We start from the raw sequence: 16,152 nt of genomic DNA, 5'->3' as shown, positions 1-16,152 counted from the left end.
GAGACTTTGCCTCTTTTTTTTAAATTTATTATAGTTCATAACATTATTATATTAAGTGTGTAGATTACTAGATTATAATTTTATTTTTCCTTAAAATTTTGATTTTTGTCTTTGTTATATCTTTGTTAAATTTTTAACTTTTTTTCATTTATTTTTTATTTCTTATTCTTCAATTTTAAGTTGAATGGTATTAACAAAAAACACAATTAAATTGAGCGAATTGATAAAAAAAGAGAAAATAGCATTTTATAGGGGAGTGCACTAATACTTATGTTATGTAAATATATTAACTTCTTATTTTTTTCTACTTTTGTGATTTATTTTTCTTTATTTCTAAGAAATTCAAAATTTTAACGTGACATGGTGTAATCAGATATAAAGATCGGAAAATTATATACTTTTGTTATACACAATCCATATTTAGAATATCCCAAAAATATGGCTGAGAGAAATTTCCACAATGGAAATTCAAAGTATTTTTATAATTTGTCTTAATGTACCAGATACCACAAACGAAATTAATTTAAGTATTACTGTAAATAAATAAATTCCGTATGAATATAAAAAATAAGTATAAACTATATAAATGTACAATTTCTAATTAATAACTATAATAAATTGTTTTTAAATTGGAATCTGTGAAAGTAAAACATTACCAGAACATACTCACACTTATCGTATATTCTAATATACGATTAAAATAAAATTAAAGTAATATAAAAATTAGCTGATGCTAAGAATGTGCTCAATTATATTTTTTATTATTAACTTTCTTAAATTGCATTTGGTTATTTAACTTTTAATGATTTTGCTATCTATATTATATATTTTTACACAATCTTATAACATCTAGTATGACAGTACTTTAATTCATAAAATAATATAATTCATAAGAAAATATTATCATGTTTAGTCAGAATATATTTCTCTATAACAATCTTTTAAAGAAAATTTGCATCATTGAGTAGTTTCTTGATATTTATTTTTTCCTTAACTGTGTTGTAATAATAAATTTAAAAAAAAAACAAATTTAAACAAAGCAAAAATATTATTTCTGATTGACAAAAGTTTTATTCAAAAAATTTAAAAACCTATTTTTTTTACTGATTTTTTAAATCAAATTTTTTGCTCTAATTTAACAAAATTTTTACTTCAAATGAATTATGTTTAAACAATAAGTCGTTTATAAAATAAACTTTAGTTAAATATCTGATGGTTTCCTTAATTAAAATTAATTTTTAATTTTTTTTTTAAATGTTACGCGTAAATATGTTAAGCTTATAATTTAATGATAAAGAAATCGTCCAACTAATTTTAAGCACGTCTATAATAAACCTTAGTTCTATCTTTAAATAATTAACTACATATTTCTTTAAATTTATTATCTTGCTCTTTCATTTACACACAATATTTTAAGAAATAATGAAAGATTACCAGATTTTTGTTTTTAAATTACTTTCCTCTTTTACTCTAATTTTTTAATTATTTTTTTCAAAATTTTTTTGTAATTTTTCGAATTTATTTAAGATTTTATTTTTTAATTTTGCTTAAAATTTTTGATTGCCTCTGAAGGCATGATACTGGCCTAAGGCCTGAGAGCTCTTTCTGTACGAACACAACAATTGCTCAAAATACCAAGAACTTTTCATTTCGTAATAAAGTCAAACTGTTATCTGACATTACCGTAGTCTATTGGGGATATACGAGGAATGGTATGTAATTACAATTTTCATTCCGTGAGACTATGATTCATTATAGTGTTCAGAAGTTTCAGAAGTTCAGAAGTTAGATTATCGCTTTATTAGTTATTAAATCTATTAATGTAAATTATAAATAATATTATTACCTATTTCAATACAAATAGTACACATATTATAATTAAAAATTCTCTTCTCTTTGGTAGGATTCAGTGTAGACACAAGTATAAAAACCTTGTAAAAATTGATGTGAAACGATGAAATGTTCTACAGTCTGTAAAAATCTTCGTGTACTACTTGGATGTTAACTTCGAGAACATTTAAGACATCTGTGATGTGTTCCATATAGTGCTGTATCTGATGTTGGCTATTACAATAGCCAAAATGCATAATACATTGCATTGATACCTCACTTTTTCCTCCGTGTATATAATTTCCGTCACTGATCATTTATAGATATTTTTATTATTCCCTCACGAAAAGCTGAGACCGAGAGCACCAATTGATCGAGATTTCCTATCTATTATAAGGTCCAAACTTTTACTATTTTGAACAATAGGAATCTTTGCACCCCCAAGACAACAGTTAACTTAGAAGTATTAAGGTTTAAATAGTGATTGGAAGATATTTTCGATATAGGTTCCAAGTCCTTTGGTAATTTTGGTTTCAGTTATTTTATAAATATCTGTATCAAAAGATAGATACAACTGGGTGTCATCTTTTTACAAGTATTTAGTATTTAGACAAACTAAATTTTCGGTGTGAATATTATAAAAACCAGTGGACAATATGCTACCCTATGGCACTCCTTCCTTTAGTCCTAGAAATATTATAATTTGTTTTAATTCACTGTAATCGATCGCTTAGAGAAGAATTTATAAATTCAAGGATATTATTAGAAAAACTGATATAATGTAAGACACACAGGTATTTTATGGTTTAAAAAATCGAAAGATTTCGTGTAATCTAATAAAACAAGAGCAGTTACATAATCATTATCATAAGCTTAAATAATATCGTCAATAACATCTGACATAGCAGAGGGACAGCTATAATCTTTTCAAAATCCCGATTGTTTTGGGGGTAAAATAGGGTTACAATCCAAGAAATTGAAATTCAAGAAAAGGGGAGGCAAAACGTAAGCGCTCTTCCAAGATTTGGGAAAAATGATTGTTTAATATACATTTGTTAATAATATTGTAGCATTTTTGCATTTAATAGATGTGAATTAAAATACTTAATGCACAAAAATAGTAAACTGATTTATTTACATACATACACTACTAAACACAATCACTTACGACTTCTATAAATATTTAGTTACACCGCAGTTTTTTCCTACCATTTGTATCCGATTTAAATAACGCGCTAATATTCCAAGCTAGATTTCAACTGTCAACTCTACTTCTAGCGGCAACCCGTCTACTTATATACTCGGCTGACCATGATTTCGGAAGATTCCCTGATCTTTCACACATCTTGTGTCATTCCGGAATGACGGAGAACAGCTGGTATTCGCGGCGTTGCCAATATCCGTACAATATGTAGAAGATATGGAACAAAGGAGCAACACAAATGAATTAGAGTTATTTTCAGGTTATCTACACCAAAAGCCTTACTTTTAATTTGAAGGAGAATAGAATTTATTTCATTATAGCCTACGGGTGGAAAGAAACATAAATTACTCAGGGTGCTATTAATATAAAAGTTTATACTGTCATCAGAGGCCACACTACTTAAAAAACTAGTGCAATTAATAAAATATTTGTTAAGATCGTTAGGGTTCATACATGTGTTTGGCATCTTTTTCCTTTTAGTTGGTAATATTTTATTAAGCTTCTTTTACTTTTCTTTATATGAGGAATAAGATCAAATAACAATCAATTTTCCTGTACTTTTTAATACAATTCATAATGATCCGATAAAAGATCCAAAACTGACGTTTTTCTTCAACCCGAAAATAGTACAAAAGTAAAATTCAAACCCACGGAGAAATAGATTAATGTCTTAGTTCTTTAAAATATTCCATTATTTTTCATCGTTCACGGTCGTTTCAGGCAAACTAATTTCAGGCATTTTTATGCTCTCAAGTATTTAATTCGATTTAGAGCGCGCGCCCCCCTCCGGGCGGGCTCTATTAAATAGGGTTAATTTAAAAGTATTTAGGGAAAATGCAGGAAAGTAAGTAAGCGGACGTTAAATAGACACGTGACGTCTCTAAAAGCCGACATCAAACGACCGTCGGATTATTTATTTTAACCTCGTAAAATAAACTCGCTACTGCCGCTAAAGAAGATGCAGATTAAAACCCGATTTGATGTCTGAGCAAAAGCAATTTCGGATAAAATGCCTTAAAAGTATGTTAAAGTGGCCCTTAATGCGTCGTCGTTTTTATTTGGAAACCCTTTTAGTTAAAAATTATTTGGCCTAATTCGGTTTAGTTATATACATTGGTAACATCATGAGAAAAGTGAACACAACCTAGAAAAACAATGTTTATGTGAGGACCATGTTGTAACGCATAATGATATTGGTTGATGTGGGCATTATTAATTCTTATCGTAAATTAACTTAAGCTTTAACGTTCCATAATCTTTATTTTGGAATAAAAGAGAAGAGAGCATAAGAGTCATTCGCATTGGCGAGTTCTTTACTGTGAGATAGACTTATGCCAAATTTACCTAAGGTTTGGTATTACTCTCAATCTTTCTTGGCTCAAAAGTTTGCTCACACTGGTTATAAAACGAGTATTGACTTATAGATATGGGTTTTGTCAAATTTTAAACGTGACTTTTATGGCATGACTCTAAAAAAGAAAATACAATTAAAGCGGGCTTTTTCTCCCCGCGCGAGATGAGATTTAGCTAAAATAATAAAACAAAGGGACACAATAGTCACGTTCCAATTACGGAACTTCTTGGGGTCGTTTTGAGTGGATGGACTTCTTTTTGCTTTATTTTCGCTTAGAGAGATTTTTAATTAGGTTTAAAGTATCACAAAATGATACTGCTGTAAAAGTTTTAATTAACAGCAAATTAAAAACCCAACATTCTTGTCGTTTTTTAAAATTTCGATTGAAAAGAAATTTTTAGAAGGTAAGTTCGAATTTGCTGAGAATAATTTTAAATGCCTTAATCTACAAAAATATGATTTTGATTCCTTGCGGAAAGACCTATCAGGCATATTTCAGATTTATACACTAAAGTTAGAAAAGTTAAAATATTTTAAAAATATTCCGTAAGAATCTAAGCTATTCCTAAGATATCCTGAAAAATCCAAAATTAATAAATCAGACATTTCTGAAATGTTCTACTTATGTACTGCCGGTGAATTCGCAATGACTTTTTGGAGTATTTTTAGATTACAACTCATCAAGAGATAAATATAATTAATGCTTTAAAGAAAATTTCTTAATTTTTATAATTTTCTACGTTTTTTGAATTTTTATATTATTTAATTTTTTTATTCTTGTCAAATTGTTAATATTCATTACTACGAATACACTTTTTGAACTGTTATTTTTTTAACTTTTATTATTATTTTTTTTTACTGAAACTAATTCTAATTTCTAATTCTAATTACAAATTATCTCATATTTTTTTATTTTTTTTTAATTTATAGAGTTTTTAAGATTTAATGGTCTTTTTAATAATTGGTTTATTTTTGTTGAACTTTTGCTTTAATAAAACAAAGGACAAAATTCAGTATATTTGTTTTTAATTCAACGTCCTGAATTTGTAATTAGTTTTAAATTTTTTAATAATAATAATTTCGTAAAAAATATTTTGTTATTATTAAAAATGTTTTTTATTAAAGAAAAAAATATTTTTTTATTAATTTTGTTAAAATTTTTCAAGGTAAATACCAAGTACCAAGTTAAATCATAATAAAAAAATGATTAAAATATTCACAGGTTATTTTGAAGTAAGGAATTATGTTAATTTTATTTAAACTATTTTTAATTTGTACTTCCTTATTAACTTAAAATTTATATTTGCTTTAATTATAATTGTATAAATAAATATTCAATATTTTTAAACAGATTTAATTGTAAAATTTCAAATATTTTTTTAATTTTTTGATGAAAATAAAAGTTTTAAATTCTGCATTTGTTTTATTCTATATATAATAATTTTGCATTTACTTTTACTACGTCTATCTACAATAAATAAAAAAACACATTCTCTCAATTTTCATTTTATTTTTCTTTTAATTATAATAAAGGCTTTAGACATTAATTTTGTCAAAATCTCATATTTATATTTAAAATAATTAAGTTCTTACTTTTTTTTTAAATATTTTGTTAACTAAATAGTTAAAAAAACTATAAAAAAAATCCCTAAAAGACTTACTCTGTCTAATTCCTAGCGGTTTTGACATGTTATCAGTGAATTGATCTCCTAACGAATTATTTTTAATTTTTTTAATTATTAATTTTGTCAAAATTACTAAGGTCGGCCAAGTTTCATAATAAAAGGAAAATAAAATATTAACAGCTTATTTATAAATTCATAGATAACTTTAAATTTAAATTAAATTGTCTGTAATACCTTTTCTATATTTGATTTTTCAATTTTTTAAAATTTATATTTGCTCTAATTATATTTTAAAAAGATTACTTAGTTTTTTAAAAATTATTTAGTTTTTAGTTAGGAGGTTTTTAATTAAGCTTAATTTATTCTGAGATGATACTATAGTAAAAGTTAATTTACAGGGTGTTTGCTAAATACACTGATCTTTAATTTTTTTTGCATTAAATTATTTAAATTTTTTCGAAACAATAAAATTGGCTCAGGAATTCTAGGTGCAATTAAAAACTCCACACTCCTATCCTCTTTAATAATTCTAATACAGAAATAAATAAAATTATTGAGAAAAATTATAAATTTAGAACAACATTATTTAAATTCCTTACGCGAAGATGTCAAAAAACTAAAATATCTCGAAATATCCTGTAATGATTAAAGATATTCGTAAGATATCCCAAAAAGTTTCTTAATTATTAATTCAGATATTTCTAAATGTTCTACCTATGTAATCACGGAGTATCTGCAATGAACTTTTAGAGTATTTTTTGGTTAAAAATAATTAAGGAATAACTCTAATCGAAACTTTAAGAAACACTTTTTTATTTTGACATACTTTTTGATTTTTGTGATATTTCTTTATTTTATTCTTGTTAAAAAGTTAAAAAAAAAACAAAATATTTACAATAACATTATATAACATTTTTCAATTTAAGCTTTCATCAATTTTTAACAACCATTTTTTACTTATCCTTTATTTAAATCTTCTAATTCTCAAATATTAAAATAATATATCTTATAATTTTATTTCAAAAATCTTTTTCTTTATTATTTAAAGAGTTTTTAAAATTTAATGTTGTTAATAATATTTGATTCATTGGTTTATCATTGTATAATTTTTATATTAATAAAAAAAAGAAGTTCTCAGTGTATTTGAGTTGATTCAAAAGACTTGAATAGTTTATTATTTTCGATTATGCTAATAATAATTATTTACAATTGTTTTTTTTTTTCTTTAAAAATTATCTATTTTTAATTTTGTTATCACTTGTGCACCTCCTAGTTCCATAATTAAAAAAAGATCACAGTATTTTTTTTTTCATAATATACATATAAATATAATTTAGTAAATATTCTTCTTACGATTCTAAGTTTTATTTTTTTTAATTAGAACAAATCAATTATTAAATAAAGGTATTTATTATTTACAAAAATTATTCAACTTAAAAAACTTTGACAATGTTTAATTAATGAGATTGATCTCATGAATGTTGAAATGTCGACAAAATACAATATAAATTTGTATAAGAACCTTTTATTTTTAGCTTAAATTTAACAGTTATTTGTCCAATTTGTCCCTGTTCATTTATTTCTTGAATTTTCAAAATTGTTGCTTTTAAACTTTAATTTTAAAATATATAATTTTGTTTATTTTGCTAAAGTTTACTTACATATTGGGAAAAAAGTAGAATTAAAAAAAAATCTTTGTACCAAATTTCTAATCCCAAAAAAAATTAACAGATGAAAATTTAATTTTTTCTTATATGTTTATATTAACAGTTTACACTTGATAACGGTTGGAGATACTTACCAACCGAAACGTCGTGTTACATTAAATAAATAAGACAATGCAAGTTCGACAAGATGTTTTCACTGTACCATTGTCTACCACCTTCAAAAACACATGTTTATGTTAATTGATTGTGATTGTCTTTTATATAGCTACTAGCTGAATAAATAAAAAATGAAATTTCAAATTAAAAATACTTATTTTTTAAAATTCCTTTTATCGAAATCTTTTTGTTCAAGTAATCATAACAAACTTTTTTAGAACAAAATAATAAGTTATACTTATTTTGCTGCAAATTTATCAAATTTAATTAAAACATTATATTAAATAAATATGATTCTGAATTTGAGTCAAAATAGGAATTTTTATCACTTCGCCTTTATTTTTACTAGTTTTTTTTTAAATTGTCTTTCAAAATTTTTTCAAGCAATTTTAAATTAAAAGAGAAATACATTAAAAAAATTAAAATCAAATTGCAAAATTACCAAAAAAAAAAGTTTGGAAGGAAAAAATCGCTTAAATATTATCAATCTTACGTTCAAAACTATCGAAAATTATAAATCAAGCTAAGATCTTTAAATACCATATTTTTAGAATAAAATTATAAGTATTCTCCAAGCCCTTTTTTCAAATTTACTTTATGATTTTTTTCTGAATACCGGCCATTTAGCAAGATACAAAATTGCCTCGTAAATGTCATTGTTATCTTTCTTTTAGTTTATTTGAGACCTAACTCAATTTATCGACAACTTAATTGACAAAACAGTAATTCACTAATTCGGGAAGTAAATTTAATTTCAAATCAGGAATTACCCTTAAAGTATCGAATTTCAGCAAATCGAATAACGGGCACTCGTGCAGAGCCACTTTCTCATGTCACTCAGCCTATTTTTACTATCGTTTTACATGCTAAGGGATTTGGACGGTGCGTTTGGAGATTTGGGGTGACGTTTATGGGGGCACAAACATTCCACCCTTGCCAAACCAAGTTTATAGTCCTACTTAGGACTTACATCTTGACAGATCGTAAATGGGAAAACCGGCTTAGTTTTTTCGATTGAAAATATTAAAAAATAAAATATCTATTTTTTATTAAAATTTATTAAAATATCTTATTTTTTATTATCTTACTTTATTATTTATTTTGTTGATAAACCAAAGACTTACCTGCACTCTGGCCTCAGTCAAATTGATTTTCATGGCCAAATCTTCCCTGGTAAAAACGTCCGGATAGTGGGTTTGGGCAAATGCACTTTCTAGCTCTTCTAACTGAAATAAAAATACAAATACGTTAAAATTTAAAAATTAAATGATATAAGAAAACGACATGGTAAACTATATTATAACCTAAAGTATCTTGGTTTCTGATAGACCAAACTTCAACTCGCTCTCAAGATAACTATTTTGTCGTACTTTATCTTATAAATAAATAAATTAGGACCTTTTAAGAACTTATATGCCACATTTATACTTAAAAAAGCATGGATGAAAACATCTAGCAAATAAAACACTAAAAATGGAACAGCAAAGAAGTAATGCACTTTTTTTATATATTTTACCCACATAAATTCTACGTAAAAAATAGTCAGGTCATATATTCACTTAACAATTTTCATTTTCCAATAGATGTTTTTTTTAATTTCAGCCTAAGTTTATTAGAATGGCAAGTGAAAGTGAGTTGATTGTTGCATTTTAAGGAAACTATATAGTATATAAAGCAATTCGAAATTAAGCATTGAAAATTGGTCATATTTCTCATATTTACGGAATGTTAAAATTACGTTGCAAGTACATTCTATTTTGGGCTATTTCACTTCAACAATTTTATGAAAAATTGCATTTATTTACATCAAAATAGATGATTTGTATCATGTTTTTGTGAAGAATTTCAAGGCAAAGAAAATAAAGAAAATTAAAATAATTAATAATTTATAAAAACGAGTGATTGCAAAATATTCTATAATATGATAGAGCTATCTCATTTTTTGTCTCAAAATTTCATAATACTTGATGGTTTTGTCCTACTGCCTTGGCATTGTTTTTCTTAAAACTACCTTTAGTAGTCTATGATAAAGTAAAAATATTAAAAATTACCTTTTAAGGTTTAAATGCGAAAATTTTAAAAAGTACTTACTTAAATTGCGTCAAACCAAGTACCCTTGTAAAGAGAATTAAAAGACAGAGGAAAGTGATTTTGTGATTATTAAAGTGTCCCCCTCGAAAATAAAATCGACGGGTCCGAGCGTTTCTTTAAAAAGTTAATGGACCCCCCGTAATTGGCTCTGTTTCATTTTCGATGCGCCACCCGGTATAATTAAGGTAATCTCCAATCCCAATACCGCTAACTCGACTCAAATTATAGCAGGACAACATATTACAAATAGCATGTGGACACTAGGAGGAATCCGACAAGAACATAGCTTTAGTCCATTTCTATTTATTCTTCTCATAAACAAAATCATAGAAGAAGTGAAAACCCTAAGCATATGTGATCCAGAATGAATAACAAGCGTATCAATCTCTTTAATTTGTACCAAGTAAGTCGACAACCCAACATAACCATATTCATCGAAAAAACAAAAAGCATGACCATCGCTAAAGAACCACTCAGATGTAAGCTTGTAATTGAATATAATCCTATACTAATTCTTTGGCACGGATATGTCCAGCGGCCACAATCCAACAAATGAATTAAGAGGCCAAATTAACAAAGCAGCAGTAATATCAGGTTGCCTAAGTGAAATTGTATGAGCTAACCAATACATGTGAATGGACAGTGAGAATAGGATATACCAAGTATGCATAAGATCCATCATGACGTTGCAATAGACTTGCGAGAAGACTTACAAAACCAAAAGCATGCTACGCGTGGCAATAATGATGGTGCTTAGAGCCGTAGCCATCAAAACCAGAGAAGACCGTATAAGAAATTCGAACATCAGAGAGCCATGTAGCGTACAAGATATAATAAGATGGAAAAGACAAAGAAGAAGAAAATTATATACCAAAGGATGGCAGAGGATAAGCTACCACGTGTATCACTAGAGGGAACACCAACAGGCAGACACTTGGCAGTGCACATCACAGGAAACGTTATGACGTTAGCTCGGAATTAACAGATCACTTTGATTTTATACAAGGAGAAAAAGAGGAAAAAGAAAAAGATGATGATGAAGAAGAAGAAGAAGCAAAAGAAGATTATAGGCACACAGGCAACGTTAAGTTCAGTAGGAGCACAAGAGATATAAAGCTGTCTATTATTAGTAAAAGCCATCATATGATAATTCTTTAAAGACGACAAAATATCAGTAGTATAAGTAAGTTGGAACACCTTGTGGAACACCAAATAGTATATGATACTTTTCAGAATATTAAGGTAGTGAATTTAAAAAAGCTTTTAAACAGCTTTATCTCAGAACATCCAAAATATGTAATTTTAGATATGAGAAGTCTATGGTATCGTATTAAACTGCTTAGAATATTCAAGCAGCGTCACTGTGCCATAGCTCTTCATTTATGATTTCAAAAATGTTATTAGATAGCTTAGCAAGCGCTGTATATGTAACGTTTATATAATTTAAGAAGAAATTGGCATATTTTTTTATTTTCTGATGAAACTACATGAAGAACAATTTTTTTAACATCTCTGGGTCATTCCTATTGTATTTTATTAATTTAAACCGATAAGGGAAAAAATCAATTTAATCCGCAAACAAGTTTTTTAAAATCATTTCGATGATAAATATTCGATCAGCAAGTAACGAGGTAAGAAAAAATATCAAGTCGTCGAATCCTTATACCAATATTGAGAAGAACGTTTAATTACCATTTTCAGGGTGAACTTTTAAAATCACTACAAACCATATATTTTATCATATTAGAACTAAAAAGAAAATGATTTTTTACGGATTCAGGATTGTTCAGTTTTTAAGATAATTGTTAAAATAAATATCACACACATTTTTTAACTGTTTTAAAATTGTTGGTTTTTGATTTTTTTTAATGTAAATTCAATTCTTACATTCCTTATTCCAAATAATATATTAATGAAATAAAATACGCACTAAAGATAATAAAAGAAGTAAAGCTCCTGGTGAAAACGGTAGTGTTATAGAAACCGTAAAGATTTGAAGGACAGAATTTTAGAGAAAATACAGCATCCTAATCATAATCATTTTAATACATAAGAAGAGCCATCCAATAAATCTTAAAAACTACCGATCCATAAGCCTGTTCCTCTACAAGCTATTCACAAGAATAATAGCAAATCGATTAGAAATTGGATTGTGAACACAGGGAGAACAGGCGGATTTAGGAAAAACTTTGGCACTGACTATCACCTCCAATGTATAAAATACCTTACAGAAAAATTCGTCAAATATAACCGACCGCTGGTCCTGGCCTTCATCGACTTCCGAAAAGCATTTGATACGATCATAACAAAAAATATAATGAAAGCGCCGGAGGAAAGACGGTATCGGTGTTCTAAACTGATTGAAGACATATACAGCAATGATGACTATAAGATTGATAAGGATACAAAATATATTAAGTCGAAAAAGTAATTAGACAAGGCACCAAAGGAATCTGTATTGACGGCGAAATGCTCTCCCGATTTGCCCACGACATAGCTTTAATAGCAGACTTGGGAAATATTAGAACTGTGATTACTGAGATCACACTAAGAAGACGCAATTCATGCCAAGTGAACACCTAAAGTTCGGTGGTAACTAGATAATACTAGTCCACAAATATAAATACTTAGGTTATGAAATCTGAAACAAACCACTAAACTGCAAGAAACAATTACCCATGAACTGCATATGGAACTTAAATCAGATATCTTTAAGAGCAGCATTTCACATCACCTTCGTCAAAAAAGAAGACCTTCGACCAATGCGTGTTTCCTGTAATGACATACGGTGCCGAAACACTAATTTATTAAGTTTTTAATTAATTTTTTTGTAGTTTCGGATCTTAAGAAACCTTTGAAAATATCACTGTCGAAATAAATATTTCATCGCATCTTAGCCAATCAAATAACATGTTTTTTTTTACTGATTTGGGTTGTTTTACTATCAAAATATTTAAATAACCGTTAAGATAAATATTGTATTATTCCTGATTAGAAACCTTTGAAATCAAAGTTTAGATTTCAAAGGTTTCATAAAAAAAAAATGGGCGCTTCTCAAACTGATGATTCAGCTCTTGGTGGTTTGAATCCAATATATATTTTTTTAAATTTACCCAAAACTTTAGTACTTACTTGTTGTAAAGTAAATGTTGTCCTATTTCTCCTCTGTTTTCTCCTTACGAAAGTGTCATCGTGGATAGCCGGATGATAGGAGTAGCTAGTATCTGCAATAAATAAAATCATTTTTTATGTGTTTCCAGGCCCACAACTCAAAACGAAATTTACTCCCCAACAAACCGTAACGCGACTGTGAAAAGTTTTACGAGTTAAAACTCCCGACTCGGCTGATGATGATGATGATGGTGATGCCGTTTCCGAACTTTTCCGTATAATATAATTAGCAGGATGCGAGGATATATTAATTAAAATCTCATGTTTAATTCAGGGAATTTGTATATTTAATCTTATAATCTGCTTTGTGCCCCCGCGAATTAAAACCGCGCCCGAACATCGCGGATCTTTATATTTAAATATTTATTTAGGCATGGCATGTGGAACGTATCGATCCAGAATTTAACTTAATTTTTTAAAGTGTTTATTTTGTATCCACGTTCATCCACGACTAGGATGAACAGGGAGTAAAAAAACGATTCGGGCTCATTTTTAAATTGGGTATCAGTCGAATGTAATTTCTCGTTTGTCAAATCCGGTTGGTTTTATTGAATTTACAGGGCCGTATCGGGGTTTCAAATGGAATGCGAAATCAAAAAGTAATTTCTGTTGACGGCGCTGACTGGTTAATCTGTTCAATGATCAAAATAAAATTGGCCGTTTTAGTTGAATTCGACAAGTGAATTGAGGAACGTCACAAAAAGTTCGTTATTTTTTGCTGATATTAGAGGATTTAACTATTGTTTGTTTAAAGAATAAAAAAAAGATACTTTTATATGGCTATTGTCTATTGCTCTATAGAAAATGCTGATAGAGACTAAAATCAAAATAATTTGATTAAAGCTATAATTGTAGTTTTGATACCCACTAGAGACAAAGACAAAAAAAATAAGAGAAGAAACAAGATAACCGCGGCAACTTACTTCAACTCGACACATGAATTCCACCAAGGAACTATTAAAGTATTAAATTTTTCTAGATATATGTTACCTTGCATCGAATTGGTATTTCAATTTGAGCGCAAGATTTCAGTGTTCAATAAAACATGGATTTCTGTAACAAATTATTAAAATATTTATTGATTTAAAAAATATACAGTTGGGAATCATGTATGAAACAAAATATCTTGTAAATGGTCGCCACGGCTTTGCTGGCATATAAGGGTAGTCATATGATGAAATTTTCAATAACGTTATTGTATACATATGGTAATATTTCATTGATATAGCGTCTAATTTTGACTTTCAATGCTTCGATGGTTGTAGGCTTATTGACATAAATCTGTAACTTCACATAACCTCTAAGTCTAAAGACGTTAAATTGTAGGGGCGTGGAGGCCAATTCTGATCACCAAATCCGGAAATGACACGGCCAGAAGCAAACTCGTGCAAGATCGACAATACTTCACTGGCGGTATGACATGTGGCACCATCTTGCTGAAAACACATGTCGTCAAGATCAATAGCTTCCAAAGGATGCACAAGAAACTGTTATTATAGCACGATAACGTTCGCCATTTACCGTTATCGCTTTACCTTCTTCGTTTTTGAAGAAAAATGGTCCAATTATTCCTCCAGATCATAATGCACACCAAAGAGTGAGATGTTGTGGATGCATTGCTTTCTAAAGTTGCTCAAGGATACCATTGATGAATTATCGTCGCTGTTCATGGTCTGCTAACAGAAGTTCTCGAGTCAGTTGGATTTTATAGACATGCAGCTGTAAATCTTTAGTGAGAATTCGCTTAAAAGTGCCTGCTGAAATGTTCAGTTCTTATGCCCCATAACGAATCGACGCCTCTGGCCTTTCTATCACACTCTCGCAGTTCGCGAGATGTGACTATGATGTTCTGTTCTGAAAGACCTCTACGAGCTCGTATCGGATATTTCCATCACTAATCGAAGCAGTATTTTCAAATTTTTTAATTATTCTTTTCACAGTAGACGAATTAGGAACACTATTTCGACCGAATATTAGACATACTTTACAAATAATGGGGATTAGACTTTTACCATTTTGATAATGACTTTTGACAAACAATAAGCGTTGCTCTACCACGTAATGCTCCATGTTTACTAACTCCCATCTGTCACGTCATAATCAATGGCATTATAACGGTCAAACATGGCGCGCAATTCAAATCTTGCGTTTGCGTTGCGTGCTTATTGAAGCAACCTTTATTTATTAATCCACTCTTAAGTAACTCATAAAAGACGTTTTTAAAAAAATGTTACAAATACCTGATAATATTAAAAATAAAAGTTATGGAGTATAAAACTGAAGAAAAGAAAAATAGGAAATATGACAAAGAAAATTAAAGACGGAGAAATAGAAAAAAGGAATAAATTAGAAGAACGCGAAAAGACATTAGGAGCAATAATAAAAATAAAATAATTACTAATAAAAGTTATAAGAGGAGCAAGAGCATAGAGATTATGGGGGCCAAATAAAAAATTTAAAATAAAATGTTAATATGCCTATAAAGACTGAAAATAAGATCAATACATCAGAAGTATGATAACTATGACAAAAAAAATTAAAGGCGAAGGAATAAAAAAAAAGAAACAAGAAAAATGAGATATATAAAACATAAGAAACTAAATAAAGCAATAACTGATAAAAAATATAAGAATATCAGGGGCATAGAGCTTTTTCATTAATAATTTTGAATCGACTATGCTAGCGGCAAAATCTTACTTCATAGATCACGAAAATATTGGATTATGATAGGGCTGACGTTAAACTTTAGGAATATACAGGATGGTCCGTAGTAAATGCGCCAAAAAGCAATTTCAGGTTAAACTCATTAAATCAATATTTTAAGCCAAGTATGCCTTAGTAAAATGTCGCTTATTACAGGATACAGAGCATTTTATTAATCCTTTTACCAAATAGTGCCGCTTTATTTGCAATAAAATTCCTCATTTATTTCTGATAACATTGGTGGAATCATGAATTTTCTAAATAGTGCTTTCGTGTACGGATTTCTCCTGTATGAACTAATGACTTAATATAACCCATAAAAAGAAAAAATCCAATGAACTAAGATTCGGG

General features: G+C 28.2%; 1 protein-coding gene and 1 long non-coding RNA gene across 2 annotated transcripts in view; both read right to left on the bottom strand.

Moving 5' to 3' along the window:
• LOC126740280 (dorsal root ganglia homeobox protein-like) overlaps window positions 1–16,152 on the bottom strand; it is a 115,048-nt gene that overhangs the window by 73,696 nt on the left and 25,200 nt on the right. Inside the window, exons 3-4 of the mRNA XM_050446237.1 lie at window positions 13,060–13,151; window positions 8,961–9,062 (exon numbers count right to left, since the gene is read on the bottom strand). Coding sequence (XP_050302194.1) covers window positions 8,961–9,062; window positions 13,060–13,151 — 194 coding nt within the window. The remainder of the gene's footprint in view (window positions 1–8,960; window positions 9,063–13,059; window positions 13,152–16,152) is intronic.
• Window positions 14,149–15,104, bottom strand: LOC126740281 (uncharacterized). The gene is made up of 2 exons (XR_007661856.1): window positions 14,634–15,104; window positions 14,149–14,534 (listed from the first exon to the last, which is right to left on the bottom strand). It is a non-coding gene; the product is annotated as an uncharacterized LOC126740281 (long non-coding RNA).

Source organism: Anthonomus grandis, chromosome 9, assembly GCF_022605725.1.
Source record: "Anthonomus grandis grandis chromosome 9, icAntGran1.3, whole genome shotgun sequence".
NCBI classification, from domain to species: Eukaryota; Metazoa; Arthropoda; class Insecta; order Coleoptera; family Curculionidae; genus Anthonomus; species Anthonomus grandis.
The sequence above is the reverse complement of the archived record's forward strand: the minus strand, read 5'-3'. Positions and strand labels throughout refer to the sequence as shown.